At 44.7% G+C, this 20040-nt stretch overlaps 1 protein-coding gene across 1 annotated transcript in view; it reads right to left on the reverse strand.

The window, feature by feature from the left end:
* Positions 1 to 662: 662 nt before the first annotated feature.
* The window catches only part of GABRR2 (gamma-aminobutyric acid type A receptor subunit rho2), a 44890-nt gene continuing 25512 nt past the window's right edge, over positions 663 to 20040 (reverse strand). Inside the window, exons 3-9 of the mRNA XM_043591928.1 lie at positions 14583 to 14650; positions 12544 to 12767; positions 11482 to 11564; positions 11143 to 11283; positions 8045 to 8197; positions 6612 to 6808; positions 663 to 4454 (exon numbers count right to left, since the gene is read on the reverse strand). Coding sequence (XP_043447863.1) covers positions 4143 to 4454; positions 6612 to 6808; positions 8045 to 8197; positions 11143 to 11283; positions 11482 to 11564; positions 12544 to 12767; positions 14583 to 14650 — 1178 coding nt within the window. The 3' untranslated portion in view covers positions 663 to 4142. The remainder of the gene's footprint in view (positions 4455 to 6611; positions 6809 to 8044; positions 8198 to 11142; positions 11284 to 11481; positions 11565 to 12543; positions 12768 to 14582; positions 14651 to 20040) is intronic.

The raw sequence follows: 20040 nt of genomic DNA on the forward strand, positions 1-20040 counted from the left end.
CAGTGAGAGGGGGAGACACAGAATCCAAAGCAGGCTCCAGGCTCCGAGCTTGCAGCACAGAGCCTGACGCTGGGCTCGAACTTGTGAACCAGGAGATCATGACCCGAGCCAAAGTCAGATGTTTAATCAACTGAGTCACTCAGACACCCCTACTATTGTCTCTTCTTTACCTCCTTTTAATTCTCTACTTTTCTTAAGTAGAGTCAGACTGTGTTACACTGCAGTAAGGCAGTATTAAATACAGTGGTGTCATTATATTATGATTCTACATGATAAAATGCTATTTATGATTGTAAACATCATACTATTAACTATTAACTCCAGTTAAATATGTAAGCTAGTTAAAATACACCTTTATTTTTTTAAATTTTTTTTTCAACGTTTATTTATTTTTGGGACAGAGAGAGACAGAGCATGAACGGGGGAGGGGCAGAGAGAGAGGGAGACACAGAATCGGAAACAGGCTCCAGGCTCTGAGCAGTCAGCCCAGAGCCCAACGCGGGGCTCGAACTCCCGGACCGCGAGATCGTGACCTGGCTGATGTTGGACGCTTAACCGACTGCGCCACCCAGGCGCCCCACATCTTTATTTTTTTGAGTGTGAACAGGCTACCATGTTATATGAGCCTCAATTTATGAAGACAACATAGAAGCAGAGCAGTATTGGAATTAAATAAGACAACTACAGCAATCTATTTAATGACAACATAATTATTCTTTGAGTAGCACTGTGGCCTACCAGAATCTACAGAGACTAAAAATTTCTAAACAAGTCCAGATGCCCTGTATCATCCAATAAGCCTTGTTTTTCATAGTTTCATCTTTCATCTGTCCATGAGGCTAGGAAACCCAGTGGTTCTGGGCCAGACAACTCCAGGGAGGGGGCGCTGTCCTTGTTGGCACTGGCATGGGGGAAGCCTGCCATGACCCTAGTGTTGTGGAAAGTGCTGGTCTTTCACCTCCTCTTCCCATAGCCTAGGACCCAGCAAAAACAGATGACTTGTCCCACAAACCTTACACTGTGCAGCCCCAGACTTTCCTGCCCCTGCTCAGGCTGACCCCTTCATCCACAGCAGCACTAACAGGACTTTCTGTGATTGCGGAAAGATTCTCTAGGTCTGCACTATCCACATGCGGCAATTGAGAAGAGCACTTGGAAAATGTGCCTGGTGCAGTGGCAAGAACCGTACTTTTAATTTAACTTAAATTTAAGTAGCTACATGGCTAGTGGCTACCATATTGGACGGCACAGATCCAGTATGTACTTTTCTACATGTGCGATGTGCGTCTAGCATGTTCATCTCCAAATCTCCAACCTTCAAGGGGCAGCTCAGGGGTGTTTTCTCCATGAGATCCAGTGTTCCCAGTAGAAATCATTCTCTCCTTCCTCTGCACTCCCATTACACTTTGAACCACTACTGTAGCACTTAACACTTTTTAACTTGTAGATATTTGTGTACACTGTCCTCTATATATGTATACCCTCTCTGACAGCTGCAACTGACGCTTGTTCTTAATTTGAACATCCCAGTGCAAGGCATGTTTAAAATGTTTGTTGCATGAATCTATAATAGCAACCCAATGATCAGCATTAACAATAAGTAATTTACAAAGATTGCTGTGCAGTAAAGGATTAGCCTTGACAAAAGAAAGGGTTTGGATCAGCCTCAGCTCCTTGGAGGTAATTTCTAAGCCCTTGGAATATACTGCCTAATAGGAGAGTCTTTACTTTGGAGCCTTGGGTCAAGCCAGATAGTCTATACTAACAGTGTGATTTATGATGGAGGCCTAAGGATAAGAGTTGTCAGCTCAACCTCTGAAAGGGCTCGAGACTAAGGTCAGCCAGGTGGGCAGTTAGCTGTATGTACATTGGCCAGCCCCTAATAAAAACTCTGCACACCTTGATGGACTTGGGTACATTTTCTTGGTTGGCAATACTTGGTACATATTGTCAAACATCACTGCTGAGAGAAATAAGCACTAACTGCATGATTTCACTGACAGAGAACAGTTAAAAATTGTGCCTGGTCTCTCCTGCTCTCTGCCCTAAATGCTGCTTTCCTTCACTGATTTTAATCTGTATCCTTTTGTCACATCCAAGCATAACTGTGAGTATAATGGTTCCTCTGAGTTCTGAAAGTCCTTCCAGTGAATTATTAAACCTGAGAGTGGTCTTGGGAACCTCCCAAACTTGCAGTTGCCCAAGGTAATCTATGCCATATTATTGCCTGGAGGCTGTCCGGTTGAGAGTTTAACTCCTCAAATCCCAGTCCTGATCACACAGCCTCTGGACTGGTAGGGTTGGTGGCCAGAGATGGTGAGTCTGGGTCTCAACAGGGACAGTGGAGTGGCGAAGCAAAGGGGTGTCTGGGACCAGGATCACACAAGGAATGGGTATGGGAACAGAGGAAATGGGTGGGTAACTGATGAAAGGAAGGACCAGAGAAGCGGAGATGCACAGGGCAACCGTATGGCGGTTGTGGTGAGGGAGAAGTGAGCAGATCAGGGATGTACGGGCCCTTGACTTGAAACTTCAGGAGGCTCTGGTACCTACCTGTGCTCTAATCTTCAGGAACTAAAAAGCTCTGCTCCTGGAAGTCAGGAGCTGCAAAGCAGACTCCACAGGCCAGAGCTCACTTCATTTAAGGCAGGGTTATACTCTCTTCCTGTACCATTTGTATACTTGTGACCAAAGGACTAGATGCTCAGACCCTGAGCAGGAAGGTAGAAGGGGCAGCAGGTAGGGGACAGAGCAGAACAACTTCTTTTATTACACAAGAAATCTGAGCTGGGCATTCCCTCCCTACTCCCCAGATCAGCCCTCTGATTCCAAGTGCTGTGATTTAAAGAAAAGGCCCCCTTCTCAAAATCATATCCTTTATATTTCCATAAATACTGCTAATTAGAGGTTCACTTGAGTTAACTAGAAAACACCTAAAATAGGATTAAGAGGAATGGTCATTCACAACTTACTATAGATTCAATAAATCAGATTGCTTTCCTAATTTGAGCTTAGCCACATTAGAGGAAAGTCAATTCCTTGCGGAAAGGAGAAATCATTCCAGGGTGCAGGGGCAGTTCTGCCCACCCTTGGGGTGGGGAAAGGGGTGGACACAGGAATTATTGAGGTCATCTGTCTGCTGGGGGAGAAGCCCAGAAAGGGAGGTAGGACGGCATGTGGAACACATTTCCACAGCAAACTCATGGCTCCTTCCTCTCCAAGACCAAGTTCTGTTATCACCCATTCTCAAATCCTTGGCCTTCTCCCCAATACTACACTTGCCCTGAATGGAGATTCCAAGAAAGAAGTATTAAGCTGGCCTTAGGAGGGCCTCACAGGAGACAGAAAGTGCTTTTCTAGACAGACATAGAAGTAAAAGCACCAGCAAACAGAACAGATCCATGGGGTAAGTGGGGGCTGGGAGAGAAAGAAGGGCAGAAGTACCCTCTGCCATATGTATATGAGTGCAAGCTTAGAGAAGTTCTCTGAGAAAAGAGACTTCTATTGGTTTGTTTTCACAGTACCTGGCACAAGGTGGGTGCTCAATATTTAACGAATGATTGAATGGATTGCAAAATCCTGTGAGTTGCCAGACTCACACAGGTCAAATCATTTCCAATCAGGGATCTGAGTTTTTTTTTTTCCTTCCCAGGTAGGCACTTAATCTAGTTGTACGGGTTTACATATTTTTTAATTCCTATTTTGAATCCTATTTCCTGTCTCTTATCCATAAAGCCCCTAAGCTTGCCCTTTATTCTTCCTTGTCCCTTCACAACTGAATCCTGGGCTTCCTTAGGGTATCAGAATATCTAGGAGGCATTTGAGTCATTTTTATAGGAGGGGGGGGGGCTCTTGTGCTCTTGTTTACACACAAGAACAGAAGAAGACAGTCCCAATGAGGCATGAAGTAGGACACAGAACACACCGTTAATGAGGAGCAAACCCATGAGGTCAGGGAAAGGGGAGCTGGAGGGCTCCTGGGCTCCTCTGAGAGGGGGTACTGCCATCATGGTCCAGGGTCTGGTGGTCCAGGGGCAGCTGCTCCGTCTGGTGAGGGAAGAGTGGTCAGCAGGTCCATGTGCAGACGGCTGGCCAGGCCCCATAGATGTCTATGTCCTTTCCCAAGCATAGTCTCAGGGCTTCTAGGAAAACACTGACCAATAAATTAAGTTGAAAAATATGTAGGAGGCAGGAAATATCAACCTGGAGTACTTGTCAATGGCATGGGTGTTCTGGAAGATGCGAAGACCCATCTGGCCCTTCAGAAGCCCCTTCTTCCTAGAGGAGTTGGATTCATTGCTCACAGCCAGATGGACCACTATTTTGTCTTGTCTTTCTTCTTCTGTCAGAATATGGCTTCGTGGGTACCCAGCCAGGCTGTTGGCCTCAGACTCAGTGTAGCTTCCATCCAGCATCATGGTTCTTGAATGAAGCATTCCACATGTGCAGGGGAACTGCAGGCAGCAAACACAAGAGAGGTGGCAGGCATGTTTAGACCCTGTGGAGGTGCAGAGGAGGTGGCCTGGGCCGAGAGCAAAGCCCTCTGTCTACTCAGAACCACAGAAAGGCAGAACTAGAAGGATCTCCAGAGATCACTCAGTCCAATGACTCTCCGCCCTGGCTGCATATTAGAATCATCCAGGAGCTCTTTAAAATGGCCACACCCAGGCTCCACTCTAAACGAATTAATTCGAAGCTCCCCAGGTGATTCTACTGTGCAGCCGGGGTCCAGAATCACTGATTGAGTTCACATGCTCTCAACTGCAGAGAGGCTAAGACCCAGAGAGGCTATATAGTTCTCCTGAAATTAGATAGCTAGCGTCAGAGTCAAAACTTTAAACCTGCGCATTCTCATTCCAGTTGTGGGTCTCCACCTCTTTGTGCATGAATCAAAAGATGACTAGGTAGGAGAGTGTCCTTATTCTAAAGCATAAAAGGTCATGGTGCCTTCAATGCATTTTTATTATTTTGTTTTATTTTTTAAGTAGGTTCCATTCCCAATGCGGGGCTTGACTTCACAACCTTCAGATGGAGAGTCACATGCTCTACCAACTCAGCCCATTAGATGCCCCTGCAATGCCTTTTTTAAGGAAGGAAATGGTTTCACTTCTTTCCAAAATTTGAGTCAGCAAAGAGTGGGCTTCTAGCTGGCACCATTCAACAATTCATGAGCCCATATTTTCAGGTGAAGGCTTGTTATTTTTTTCAACAGCTCTATATGGGGAAGTTCATTTGATTATAAATAAAAAATGTTTAAATATAATCCAAAATCATTTGACAATGACTGATGCACAGATTATTGAAAATCTGAGTGAATGCCACTCAAATGCTAAAGTAGAAAAGGTTTGGGGCGCCTGGGTGGCTCAGTCGGTTAGGCGGCCGACTTCGGTTCAGGTCATGATCTCGCGGTCCGTGAGTTCTAGTCCCGCGTTGGGCTCTGTGCTGACAGCTCAGAGCCTGGAGCCTACTTCATATTCTGTGTCTCCCTCTCTCTGACCCTCCCCCATTCATGCTCTGTCTCTCCCTGTCTCAAAAATAAATAAACGTTAAAAAAAATTTTTTAATAAAAATAAAAAATAAAAATAAAAAAATAAAGTAGAAAAGGTTTGAATAGAATTTTAAAAATAAATTCTTAAACGATTTAGCCTATTTGGAGGCAGTGTAGAAATATTTAACACGTATGATGTGGGCATTGAAAGACTATTTTTGAAAAGGTAACACATCCTCTTTTCCTAAAATTTAAAAGTCCCTTATGTGAAGGAGCTATTAGCCACCTAGATGTGCATAAATGTGGGATTTTCATATCCCCTGATCTTTATACCTTTTAGGAGAATGCCCATTTCGATTGGTGCGATGATGAGCAATGATTTGGTTAACAAGTTGACATTTTATTTCTTACTGCGATTAATGAGAGTCTGAATACAAAAGGAATTGACTTTCCCTCCCTGTGCCAAAGGCCTATGCACATTGCCTGAATTCCTCATTTCCACTGTATCTCATACTATGGGTTAATATACTGCAGTGCAGTGTATATAGCATAGTATTTCCAATGAGTCTAAAGGCTAAAGGTGTATGTGGCTGAATTTTCACTGGGTGAGAGCGCAGATAAACACAGGAATGTTCAACTCTAGAACTCTCCTTGTCTGGTCATAGGACATGGAGGCACCTTCCCTAAACATGTTCAATAGTAACAGTGACAATTTAGATACTATACTATCTAGATGCTTTAGATACTATACTATACTAGATACTCTAGAACCCCACAGCTTCAAAATAATTTTTATATAGATTACTTCATGAGATCTTTACAATAACCCTGGGAGGAAGGCGAGGTGAGGGTTCAGCTATACCATTTTTACAGATGAGGAAACGGAAGCCCAGTATAAGTAGCAGAGTTGGACCTAAGGATCCAAGTCTTCCTGTTCCTAGTCTTGATCCAAAGACTTTCTGCTTTCTGGGATCCTTTGTGGTAGAAGCTAGAACCTACTCTAAAATAGATCTCCCTCCTTTTGCATAAACATCGCCCTTTTCTACACACAACCCTCCTTCCTGCCATTCTCATCCAACCAGTAGCTTGAGCTAGGACAGGAAATGAATGAAACTTGTCTCGCCTTTTCCCGGAGCTTCCGCTCCTTCCGCTCCTGCACCGTGGTCAGGTAGTTGACAGCTGCATACTCCAGCACCGAGAGGAACACGAACACAAAGCTGACCCAGAGGTAGATGTCCACCGCCTTGATGTAGGACACGCGGGGCATGGAGGCGTTCACGCCCGTGATGATGGTGGACATGGTCAGCACGGTGGTGATACCTGCAACATCCAGCTCTAGTTCAGCCGCCAACAAGGGTACAGAACTGCTCCCACAGTCCACTGAGTCACTGTGTTATATTCTCCATCTCTTAAATCTAACGAGAAACCCCCGGGGCATGGAAACATCCATGCTGAGGATCTGCCCCACAGGCAGCAGGCAGCCCCCCTCCTGGCCAGCTCACTGCTGGTCCTCTTTCATTCTACACCCCTTGGGGGACTGGGTCTCTGCGATATGGCTGACCACATCAGCAGGGCTTCACGGAGGACCCGTCCAGATGTGGAATTTGAAACAGTGAGTAAAGGACACCACTAAAGGAAACTTCCCACACCACAAGGAATGGCCTCATTCTCTCTCTGGGCCACGTTAAGTCTCTGAAGACTGTGGAAATTCCCGGAAGCCTGCATGCTAGTTTCTTCCTCCCTGTGCCTTGCAGGTTAAACCCTCACATTTCTGGGAGCCCAGCCTGATTTTGTCCAGATTGACAACGATGAGCTGTTATGGTTCACTCTGGAATTTAGGGTCTGCAAGGACTAAAACCACAACTCCAGGGCATACAGCCCTTTCCTTCCCCCCAAGTCTCCTGATACAGGCCCTGCTTTCAAACTCTCACTCTATGCAAACAAGGCCAGCAAACAAAATTCTTGTATTTACAAAATAAGTTTTTGGCATTTGCAGAATTGTCTTATTCATCGACGTAGTGAGCTCTAAGACTGCTGGTAGTGGACATCTATTCCCCAGACAAGCCTCTTCCTTCTGAAATGACTCGAGCAAAGCTGATGCAGTTGTAGCTCCCTGTGGTTTTCATAAAATAGTCTAGGAAGCTGAGAGCAGTGTGGGAACAGTGAGGGCAAGAAGCAGGAGGAAAGTCTGCTCCTTTTGGCTCCGGCAGCCAATCAGTTAAGAACTCTGAATAATGATTTTACTTTTTCTTTCTTTTAAAAAAAAATTTTTTTTTTTTTACTGTTTATCTTTATTTTTGAGACACACAGAGAGAGAGAGAGAGCATGGGTGGCGGAGAGGCAGAGAGAGAGGGAGACACAGAATCAGAAGCAGCTCCAGGCTCTGAGCTGTCAGAGCCTGACGCAGGGCTCGAACTCGTCACCTGCGAGATATTGACCGGAGCTGAAGTCGGATGCTCAACCGACTGAACCACCCAGGCGCCCCTACTTTTTCTTTTTATAGTGATCAGTAATGAAAAAATAACCACCCTATCACACCTTATCACATGCTTTTACCCAGTGAAACTCTGGCGGGCACAGCTCTGCGGTCGATCCAGAAGGACACCCAGGACAGCATGACCATCAGGGTGGCAGGGAAATAGGTTTGGAGCAAGAAGAAGAAGATGTGGCGTCGCAACGTGAAGTTAATGTACAGACGGTTGTACCAGCCTGGGGGACACAGGAGGAAGCGCGTGAGGTTCAGTGAAAGAGGCAAAAACAAACTCCTTCCCTGGGTTCCCCCATATTGCTCTCATCTCCAGCAGAAAGTTCAAAGTGAATGATCATTGACTTAATAGAATATATCTCCTTTCTAAAATCGAAGCCCTCTCTCCTATAAACACATTTATTTATTCAATGTTACCTAATTTCTCTCCACAGCACTTTGGGAAAAGGTAGAAAGAGAGATCTATGTTTAGCTGCTTGTTTGGTATTTGTTATTTGCAAACCAGGACCATATTTCCTGAGGACTCACAGCTCAGGAACCTAAGACAGGGGGACAGGTTCTATTTTATTGATTCCAATACCAGTGAGGCAGGAGCCCGCAGAGCTGGGATCTTATCACTATTCCCTTTGTTGTAGATTATCAGCTGAGCCAACCTCCACATACATCACAAGATGAGTGGTTGCAAACAAGGACTAAAATGGTAAGGCTTCAAATGATCCACAAAATCGATACCCAATCACTGGGACCACAGATGGTGGCAAGGACAGTATAAATGTATAAAGTGGACTGAAACTGTGTGCACACACCTACCCCACTCCCATCTCAGCCCAGCCTGGGATGCTGACTCAGTAGCTTGCAAGAGGGCCCAGAAATCTGTTTGTCAAGCACACTGCCCTGATGGTTTGGATGCAGGAGGACCTCAGGCTGCACCCAGAAAAATGCTGCTGAGGAAGGGGACAAAGCCCAACTGGCTGGCATGGAAAGTTAGTACTGAGTCAGGGAAAGGAAGGGGTGGATCAATAGGGAAAGGCTGGAACAATAGGATGGGTCCATTAGAAGCTTGGCACATGGTTTACTGTGTAAGTTCATGGGTTATTTCAATGAGGTAGGTGCTTTCAGTGGAGTGGATAAATAGAAAGTAATCTTCAACTGTGACAGAAACTCCCAATCCTTTATTCATACCACAGCACTTACCCAGTCATGTCAGATTTTCCACACTTAAATCGGCACCCATGAAGCAAATCACATTGTTCCTTAGGTTTGCACAGGGTTTTTCTGGAAAGGCTGAGAGTTGCCCTCATTCTGCTAAGGACTAATCCACTATCCTTTCCTTGGAAGAAAATCAGGGAGAGTTGCCTTGGAAACACTAGGAAGAAACCAGGATCCTTAAAAATGTATACTCTGGGGGTGCTTGGGTGGCTCAGTCCTTTGGGCTCCCAACTCTAGATCTCAGTTCAGGTCATGATCCCAGGGTTCTAGGATCAAGCCCCATGTTGGGCTCCATGCTGAGCATGGAGTCTGCTTAAGATTCTCTCTCTCTCTCTCTCTCTCTCTCTCTCTCTCTCTCTGTCTGTCTCTCTCCCCCTCTCTCCTCTCTCCCCCACTCATGCTCTCTCTGTCTTTCTAAAATAAATAAAAGGGAGCGTGGGTGGTTCAGTCTGTTGAGTGTCTGACTCTTGATTTTGGCTCAGGTCATGATCTCATCGTTTGTGGGATGGAACCCTGCATCAGGCTCTATGCTGACAGCACAGATCCTGCTTGGGATTCTCTGTCTCCGTCTCTCTCTGCCTCTCCCCTACTTGTGCGCGAGGGCGCGTGCATGCACTCACTCTGTCCCTCAATAAAAAAAGAAAAAATATTTTTAAAAAACAGTGGCACATAATAAAAAGTTATGTAAGACATTCTTAAAATTGGTTTTAGAAAGAGAGTTGGTTTGAACTTACCAAGAAGATATGAGAAAAGAAAATTCTGTCGACCTACGTATCGACGGAAAAGGGAAGAAAGGGATGAGGACAAGCACTGTGGGCATAAAGTGAAGAAAGCTTGAGCTGTCTAAACACTAACACAACCTTGACTGAGGCTCGAACTTTCTCCACGTTTGATGTTGGGGACAGAGGGGTGTGTGGGGGGCAGATGAACAGGGAGATGGTGGCCATGTGGGGGCAGAAAGTAGAACAAAAGCTTTCCACAGAAGAGCCTGGGCTTCCCAATACACCAAGAGTAATTAAGTGAGAAGTCCTCTAGGGTCCTGTAGCTACCACAGGGCTATCGTGGGTTGAATTGGGATATGTCCAAATCCTAACTCCCAGTATCTGTGAATGTGAGCTTATTTAGAAATAGAGTCTTTGTACATGGAATCAAGATGAGACGAGGTCATATTGGATTAGGGTGGGCCATAATCCAACAACTGATGTCCTTAGAGAAGAGGGAAGTGTGGACAGAGAGACACAGAAACAGCAGCATGTGAAGACACAGAGAGGGACGCAGGGAGAATGCCATATGACAACAGAAGCCGACATCAGAGCAATGCAGCACCCACCAGAAACTAGTAAGAGACAAGGAAAGGTTCTTCCCTAGAGCCTAAGGGAGGCGCATGGCCTGCAGACTTCTGGCCTCCAGAACTGTGGCAAATACCTTCCAGTTGTTTCAGGCACCCAGACCATGGTACTTTATTATGACAGCCCTCTGAAAACTACTACAAGAGCTCACAGTGAGATTAGAAAGGGACTGACAAGTGCATCGTCTCAAAACTTCAGACACAGCCCAGGGTCCAGGATGCGTTACACCAAGCATTAAACATAAATCTATAGATTGAAATATAAGTAATAAATACATTTCCTCGGAAAGCTATCATCTATATCATTAAGTCAAATAAACTAGATTACCGAACAGCATGTAAAACATGACCCCACAACTGTGCAATTACATAATTAAAGCAAGATGTTTGCAAGGGTGTGTTCCACTTCGTTAGGAGTGGTTGCCTCTGGCCATGAGAGACATGACAGCAACTTTTTAAAACTCTGCTTTTAAGCGCTGCTAATGTTTGGTAGAACTATGCGTTATTTAATAATGCAAATTCATTTTCATTAGAAAGGGGAAAGTTTAAGGTTGGCGAATTCTCATGTATTTTCTTCCACATTTGAATTAGACCATGGCAAACATCAGCTACCAGTGCTGCTGTAGAAGGCCAGTCTGGAAGTGGTGTGAAATTTCTGAATCAGAAACTGAGACAGGGAGATCTTCTCATCTGTTTTCAGGGATTCATCCCCATTCTTCCAATACAGCATCAGATCTTCATCTGTATATGCATCTTTGGGGAGAGGAAAATAAGTTAATTTGACTCCTTTGATTCTGACGCAGGCTGAAACAACAGGGAAATCCTACACCAGCTTTGGTGAAAACAGGTCTTAACACTGGCAGGCAGTACGTGGTCTCACGTTACTAAAATGGCACAAGGATTGGACAGGGAAAAAGGCAAAGATCTGTCATTAAGAATACGGATACTTACAGCTTTCCAGCTCCAAAGAACAGGTCTGGGAGTCCAGGGGAAAGTGGCTGAAGTCCATGTTGCACATGGCAGTGACTGTAATCCTAGGCAACCCAAAAGAGCATATTGGCTCATGCAGTGAGTTATTGGCATGACCAAGAGCAGCTGCCTCCTCACGTCTACTTCAGCAGTTTGGAAATCCCAGTATCTAAGTTGCAGGACCCTAACTTTTAGAGTTCTGTCCTTCCATAAGACATGGCCCAGGTCCTGGCTACTGAGGGTGTTGGCCGTCAGTGGCCCACATCTGCACCCTTCTGTGGGCATTGCCCTCAGCCAGCGGGCTGCCTCCCTCAAGGATGCCTGGGTGGTTATGCCCTCCCCCCACTCTCCACCGCCCCAAGGCTATTAGCATTGAATTCTGGTGAAGCATACAAGCAGGCCAAGAAGATGTGGAATAAGCCTGTGTAACACTCATTAGTCCACAAGTCAATCTGCAGTAGCACTCAATAAACAGTAGCTATTGTTACCTTTTTTTTTAATGTTTATTTATTTTTGAGAGAGAGAGAGAGAGAGAGAGAGAGAGAGCAGGAGTGGGGGAGAGGCAGAGAGAGAGAGGGAGACACAAAATCAGAAGCAGGCTCCAGGCTCTCAGCTGTCAGCACAGAGCCCGACGCGGGGCTGGAACTCATGGACTGTGAGATCATGACCTGACCCTAAGTCTGACGCATAACTGATTGAGCCACCCAGGCACCCCTATTGTTACCTTTTTAAATCTCTATTACCAACAAACTAGAATCATAGGCTCTCAGGGGTGGAAGGTATCTAGAAGGGCATTGATTCCCCAAACTCATTCGAGCCTAACTAGTCTCCTAGCCTGAGTTTAAGATCCCAGATGACGGGAAGTCACTGGCTACTAGGGTGATCATTTCATCTTTAGAAAGTTCTAACAGGCGTCAGGAGACTTGGACCATCTGTATAGCCCACAAGCCCAACGACGGCGATAAACTCTTCAGGGCCAAAGAGACTGATCATACATAGTAGAATGGCATTAGACAAAGAAACAGTGACCCCATGGGCATTTACCTCATGCTGTACAGCACGTGCCCATCTGGAAACACTCTCAGCATGATGTTGTCAGTGGTGGTGTCATGGGTGAATGACCTTTTGGAATGAACAAAGAAGACATCGGGGACCCAGATCTTCTTTACCAGCCGGCCATCGAAGGTCATGCTCTTGTTGTTGGTGCTGGGAAAAGCCAGCCTCTCATCCTTCCAGTAATGCCGCAGGTACAGGGTCATGGTGAAGTCCTATGGGAGCCCGAGATGACACCAAACAGAAATGCTTAGAAAGCTTCCTTTCTTTTTATTTATTTTATTTTTTTTTTTTTAACATTTATTTATTGTTGAGAGACAGAAGCAGACAGAGCATGAGCAGGGGAGGGGGAGAGAGAGAAGGAGACGTAGACTCTGAAGCAGGCTCCAGGCTCTGAGCTGTCAGTACAGATCCTGACACGGGGCTTGAACCCATGTATCGTGAGATCATGACCTGAGCCGAAGTTGGACACTCAACCGACTGAGCCACCCAGGCGCCCCAGAAATCTTCCTTTCTTACAGCCAACTCATCATCAACCAATGTAACAGACACCTCAGACTCAGCTTCCAGAGTTGGAGGTGACAGTTCTGCAGCCCTGTAGGACAGTGGCCGCAACAATGGTGCTGCTAGGAAACCGTAGGAAAGAGAATGGTTCATAGTGCATCATGAGGTTGGAGCCCAGGAAATTGAGCAGCCTATCCTTCAGGCTTTGCAAATGAAACCCGCAGCTGTAAGGCGGACAGCATGGCATGGGGGACAGCAGGGCGGGATTTCCCCAAAGTCCTGCTCTCTCTCACCTCGACTTGTGCACACAGGGCTCCTTACCTGTTGGCTAAGCATTCAGTTTCAAGTTAGCGCACACTTAGAGAAACCTGTACAGTCAATGATAGAAACCGTTTAAGAGAGTTTCTATCATTGGTCTTGTAGAATCTTTGAAGGCAGAAGTGTGTCCTGCCCACCACTGAATCCCTAAGCCCTAACTCAGTGCCTGGCAGGGCACACAGTAGGCGCTCAATAGATATTTGCAGGATGGAAAAATGGGGGGCATAGGAATGAATGCATGAAGGGTTGGACAGCTGCATATCTGCTATAATTTCATCCTCAAAGCTCATTCTGCTAAACAGTGTCTCCTTGCCTGCATAGTTGATGCTTTGACCAAGACTCTGACTCTTCTGCCATAGCCAGAAGATACGAGTGCTAAGTTATAAGTGCAAATAAGTAAATAAGTGCTCCCAAACACCCTCTTCTGGGAGCAAGGATGGAAAGACACCTAGTGGTGGTGGTCTCAGAGCATAGTGCCCACAAACTTCTACTTTACCAGCACACCTATACATCTTCTGGCTGTCCTGCAGGGTCACCCATGGAAGGGAGCACCCTACCTGCCCAGTCCTCTACTCCCACCTCTTCCTCCTTTTATGCTGCACTGTTTTAGGTTATGTTTGTAAACCTGTTTCTTCTGCCTCAGGGGCCTTTTTCCTGCTCTTGCTCTGGCGCTCCCCGCACTGTCTACTTCTTACCCTTCAAGTCTTAGCTGAAACGAGGCTTCTCCAAAGAGCCCTCCCTTACCACCTGGCCTCGGTGGACCCTGCCAAGGAATGCATAGGGGAGCGATGCTCAAGGCAGGCACTGGAGAGCAGAAACTGCAGAATTTCTGTCTGAAAATGTCCACCTCCCGTGCTCCTCCACGTGTGGTTCATCTCACCAGTCACATCACTTGAGGAGTGTGTTCAAAATATAACGTGCTGGGTCCCACTCCCAGAAACTCTCATTCAGGAAGTCTACGGTGGGGTCCAGGAATGTGCATTTAACCAACTCCCCAAGTTACTTTTACCCATGAAGTTGAGAATCTCTGCTCTAGGCTTCAGTGCACTTGAGCCAACTGAGTGAGTCCCCGTTTTATTCCCTGCGGCCCCTGCTCCACCAACCAGGGGACAGCCTGCACCCATGCAGCCCCACCAGCCACGGGTGCTCACAGAACCTTAACCCCAGGACTCCGCACCAGAGGCTGCCCCACCAAGGGCCCTGAGTACCATGTCCACTTCCGAGATGCTATCCAGGCTCTCCACCTGCACGTCCACACCCACCGGGATAGCAGGGCCTGCAGAAGAGCAAAGACATCTGGTGAAGGTACATTTCTATCTACCACTGGGTCAGCAACCCCAATCCCCTTCCTGGGGGTAGCCTGACTGGAGCAGGGGTGAGGCAGTGGCTCGAATTCTATGAGGGTTTTTTTCTTGCTACTTCCTGACATGTTGGGTGCCTCAGCTTTCTTCTTGAGGGCAGGGACTGTGTCTGCCTTATGTTGCCTTTCCTGGGCCAAACAAAGAGAATGTTTAACCCATGCTTGTTGGATGAATTGATGAGCTGGATTACTACTTTCTACATCCCAGGGTTATCTCTGTAGGGTCAAGGGAATAATGCTCTAGTGCCTGAGTAGGGACCCTGGTCAGTTGTCCTCCTGTGACATCTAAAGAGGACAGATAATGCCTAATGGCCTCTGATTTGGGCTTGGGACACCTGCATGCCCAGGGCTAGATTTGTTCGATTATTCAAACTCTACCTACAGAGGACCTAACAGATACCTGGGATCCTGCCCTCTCGAAATCTTCAGTCTGCTGTGAGACAAGATCTCTGTGCAGTCAGATCACTGCAAAAGACATAACTGTACAAGATTTTTAAAACCTTTCAGGTCGTGTCAGATGAGAAGTAGGAGAATACATAGCACAGGGGCTTGACACTCAATTCCACCTGGCCTGTGGCAAGATTTCCAAAACCATGTTTAGCGGTGGGTTTATCTGTGGCTTCCTGTTCTATGTCTTGGGCTGGATGATGGTTACACTCACGTTGTGACAACTTAGTGGGTTGCCCACTTTAATCTGTGTACTTTGTGTGTGTATGTTATACTTCCATAAAATGTTTCTTAGATTTTAAGATTTTTAAAAACTTTTTTTACATTTGTTTATTTTTGAGACAGAGAGAGAGACAGAGCATGAGTGGGGAAGGGGCAGAGAGAGAAGGAGACACAGAATCTGAAGCAGGCTCCAGGGGCAGAGCCCGATGCGGGGTTCAAGCTCACAAACCGTGAGATCACGACCTGAGCCGAAGTCGGATGCTTAACCGACTGAGCCACCCAGGTGCCCCAGATTTTAATCTATTTTTTAAATCTAGAATGGAAAAAGCCAAAAATCTGTGTTTATCAAGCATATTAACACATGCTATTATAGTTATGGACAAAAAAACATCTCTGAGAGTCAGGTGGCAGGTGGACAGAGGGCATGAGGCCAGCCCGGTGGCACCTGGAGCCTGTGAACCCTGGCCAGGGGGTGCAGGACGAGGGCACGCTGACCCACTGTGGTCTGAGCAGGGAGAACCTTAGGGTGGCTGGAGGAGTCTGAGTCTTAGGAAGAGACCTAAGGTCTGGGAGGGACCAGAGGGTCTGGAAGGTCTGGAAGGCACCAAGACTTTGGTCATGGGCTGGGAAAAAGGATGGGAGACTCTGACATGGAGTAGGAACCAGAAGGCTCAATCCTCAGTTCTAGCCCAAACTGGGGGGCCAAGGGTCCTCATGGAGGTAGCCTAGAGCATTGGATGGGCTCACCAACTCCCTCAAATGTCCCCCGTACACCTGCTAATACTTGCAATCCCACCATTGAAGATTTCTTTTTTGACCGAGTCTAATAGAATGGAAGAATTTTATTTATTACTAGTGGAATTTAATCGGTATTTCCTATGTTCTGAAACATGAAAGTAAATGAATACAATGCTTTATTTTTTATTTTTACTTTTTCCCTCTCGGATAAATCAGGGGGTAAGCTGATCTTTTTATTTTCTCGTATTTTTCAACTGAGAGCTTAGGTCAGGGCCCGTGAGACGTCCCTGCTCTAACAGCTGTGTTCTCTTTTTATTCTAGGCTTCCAGGGTGCTTTGAAGGTGCCAGAGTGCAATGTTCAGTGTGGGGAGGAGGCTCCCTCCTAGGTCTGACTGGTCTGCCTTTCTCCCCCAGGGGGCTTGCAACATGAGGGAGAGTCTGCGGGCAGCCTGGCCAGGGTCCTCTCCTAGTACCCAGACCCTGCTCCCTTTCGTGGGGCTATGTGCCCCCAGCATTGCCATCGGGGAAGTGGGGCTGGTTAATTCCTTCATCCTCTGGACCCTTTGTTGCCAGAGATGTTAAAACAGACCAGAGTCTGAGCTCTTAACCCTGGCACCACTGCCTCTCATGGATGTGTGCTGTACTTGACCGGCTCTCCTTTCCCCCTCTCCCTTTCTCTAAGGTGCCACGGGATCTGCAACATCAGGTCATTCCAAGAGCCAAAGGAAAGAAACAATATAGCCATCGCCCTCTTTGAACCTACTTCCCAGTGGCCCGGTTTTCAGATAATGGGCACGGTGTATGAATAGGAGCTGGTTTTGGCAAAGGACATTTTCAAGATAAAATATATCAGCTTGCTTGGAGCCTGTTACTGTGTCTCTCTGTTCTCAGGGCCTGCCCTGCTCTCCACAGCTGCCCTAAGAGAAATGTGATAATGCCTGTGAGGATGACGTCAGCGCTCCGGAGGTACTGCCCACGTGGGAGTGCAGGTCAAGTTCTCAGGAGACCTGGGTCATTGGAGGTAAACAATCTGTGTGTTCAGGAGGCTCTAAAGCTATATTCCTAGGGACTCACATCTCAAGTTTGAACAGAACCAACAGCTCTGTCCTCCTTGGTCTGAGTGCAATGGAGTTGACCTTTGCCTTTGACGTGCACTAGTAGGGCTAATGTTTCCAGGCTCTCCTGAACTGTCTATTTTGTGACCCTTCCTAACATGATTTTGGGAGAATTCTTCCAAATTACTGGATTTTCTCCTCCTTCCGTGAACAATTTTATGTTTTGAGTAAGCCTGGGTCCCATAGACAGAAAAGCCTAGTTAAACTAAGTAGGCATTCATGCTTTGGCCTCTTCACACTGCTACGGATTTTGCTGCTTTAAGAGAGGGATCTGGTAAGCTAAATAGAAGTCACCAGTGGGATTTCATGCAGTATAGCCAATGAGGTGACAAATGCAAGGCAGTGTAAGGGAGATACCTGTGTAGTCAAGCATTTTCTCAGTTCTTAGCCTTCCTATCATTTCTCCTCACATGGTCCTAAAAAGCACACTTAGGAATTTATCCATTTTTGAAATTAAAATATATGTCATTTCTTCCCCACTGACTCCAATAATAAATATGAGACAGAATTTTCAGACAAACTAAAACAGAGAATTTGCCAACATGTGTCCTGCCCTAAATGAAGAGGTTTTTCAAGCTGAAGGAATTTGATCCCAGAGGGAAAGCTGGGGATGCAAAAATGAATAAAGAACAACAAAAATGGTAAACATATGCACAATTCTAAGTAAACACTGACTATGTAAGACAATACTTTATTTTATTTTGAATTTTATTTAAAAAATTTTTAATGTTTATTTATTTTTGAGAGAGAGACAGACAAAGCATGAACGAGGGAGGGACAGAGAGAGAGGGAGACATAGAATTCGAAGCAGACTCCAGGCTCTGAGCTGTCATCACAGAGCCCAAGGCAGGGCTTGAACTAGTAAACCTTGAGATCATGACCTGAGCCGAAATTGAATGCTTAACCAACTGAGCCACCCAGGTGCCCCATAAGACAATATTAATAACGTATTGTGGAAATGAAAAAGCTAAACAGAAATGCAAGCAAAAATAACATTTAAGTGAGAAAGGGAATAAATGGAGTAAAAGTGATAAGGTCTTTGCATTGTCTGGGAGAACAGTAAAAGTAGCTAATTAACATACTAGTATGATAAGCCAAGAGTTCCTGTTGTTTTCTGGGAAGCCACTGACAAATAGTAAGAGTACGCATGTTCAAAACTAAAATAGGAAAGCCAAAATAGGAATAACCAAAAGTAATCAATCCACAAAAAAACAGAAAGGAAAAAGAAAGAACATAGAATTGGTTGGACAATAAAAAAGACATAGTAGGATGATAGTTTTAAAGCCAGCGTATAAGTTATTCATAAATAAAAATGGACTAAATGCTCCATTGAACAAACAAACATTGTCCAACTTTATAATTCAGAAATGCTAAAGTTTGTCAGATGGGATCAAGAAACAAAACCCAACTTTATGCTATTTAAAAAGACACACTGAAAATATAAGATACAGAAAAGTAGAACATGAAATGCAAAAGATAAAACATTCAAATACTAACCAAAAGAAAATGAGTGTAGCTATATTATATCAATAAAGTAGACAAAGAGATAAATAAAGAGGCGCATTTAGTAATAATAAATGACTCAATTCACCAACAAAATATACATATAAATTTGTGTGCATTTACTGATATAACTTCAGAATGCAAAAACAAAAGTAGACATAATTGAAGGAGAAACAGAAAAATTTACATTTATAGTGGGAGATTTTAATACATCTCTTTCAGAATTTATAAAACAGGTAGACCAAAAACATCCCAGTAAGAGCACATAAGATTAAAACATTTAACAAACTTGGCATAATGGACATATATAGGACAATGAATGCAAAAACTATATAATAAACATTAATTTGAAGCACTCAGTGAACACTTACAAAAATTTACTATATACAGTTCCAAAGAGCAATTCTGACAACTTTTAAAGGGTTAGAATTTATATAAACTATGAACTCAATGAACGCTAGAAATTAATAACAAAAATATAGCTAGAAGATCTCCATACATTTGAAAATTAAGCAATATACTTCTGGAAAAACTGATGGGTCAGTGCAGACATCATAATGAAAATTTTAACAAAATGATCAAAAAGTACTACACATCAAAACTCATGGAATGCAAGCTAAGTGTTTTTTACAGGAAAATGTATAACTTTAACTACCATCTCAGAAAAGAAGAAATGCTTAAATTCAATGAGCTAAGCATCCATTTTTATTTATTTATTTTTTTAAGCATCCATCTTTAAAACTTAGGAAAAGAAAAGCAATTTAAGTAGATAAAAGGAAATAATAAAAGTAAAAACAGGAAGTATTGAAATAGAAAACAAACACACAATTGAAAGGATACTGTTAAAAGCCAAATATTGATTCTTTGAAAGGACTGGTAAAACTGATAAAATTCTAAAAAGATTGGTCTTGCAAAAAGGAAAGCAAAAATAGCCACTATCAGGAACAAAAAAGGCATCATTGTATATGCTACAAACATGAAAAAAAATTAAAGAAGTTATCCTGAGCAACTTTTTGCCAATAACTTTTAAAATTTAGATGAGGGACTCCTGGGAGGCCCAGTCAAGTGTCCGACTCTTGACTCTTGATTTTAGCTCAGGTCATGATCTCATGGTCATGAGATTGAGCCCTGCATTGCATCAAGCTCCAAGCTGGACAAGGAGCCTGCTTAAGATTCTCTCTCCCCATCTCCCTCTGCCCTTCCTCCCTCCAAAAACAGACAGACAGGTAACTAACTAACATTAAATAAATAAATAAATAAATAAATAAATAAATAAATAAA

This window comes from Prionailurus bengalensis, chromosome B2 (assembly GCF_016509475.1).
Source record: "Prionailurus bengalensis isolate Pbe53 chromosome B2, Fcat_Pben_1.1_paternal_pri, whole genome shotgun sequence".
Classification (NCBI taxonomy): domain Eukaryota; kingdom Metazoa; phylum Chordata; class Mammalia; order Carnivora; family Felidae; genus Prionailurus; species Prionailurus bengalensis.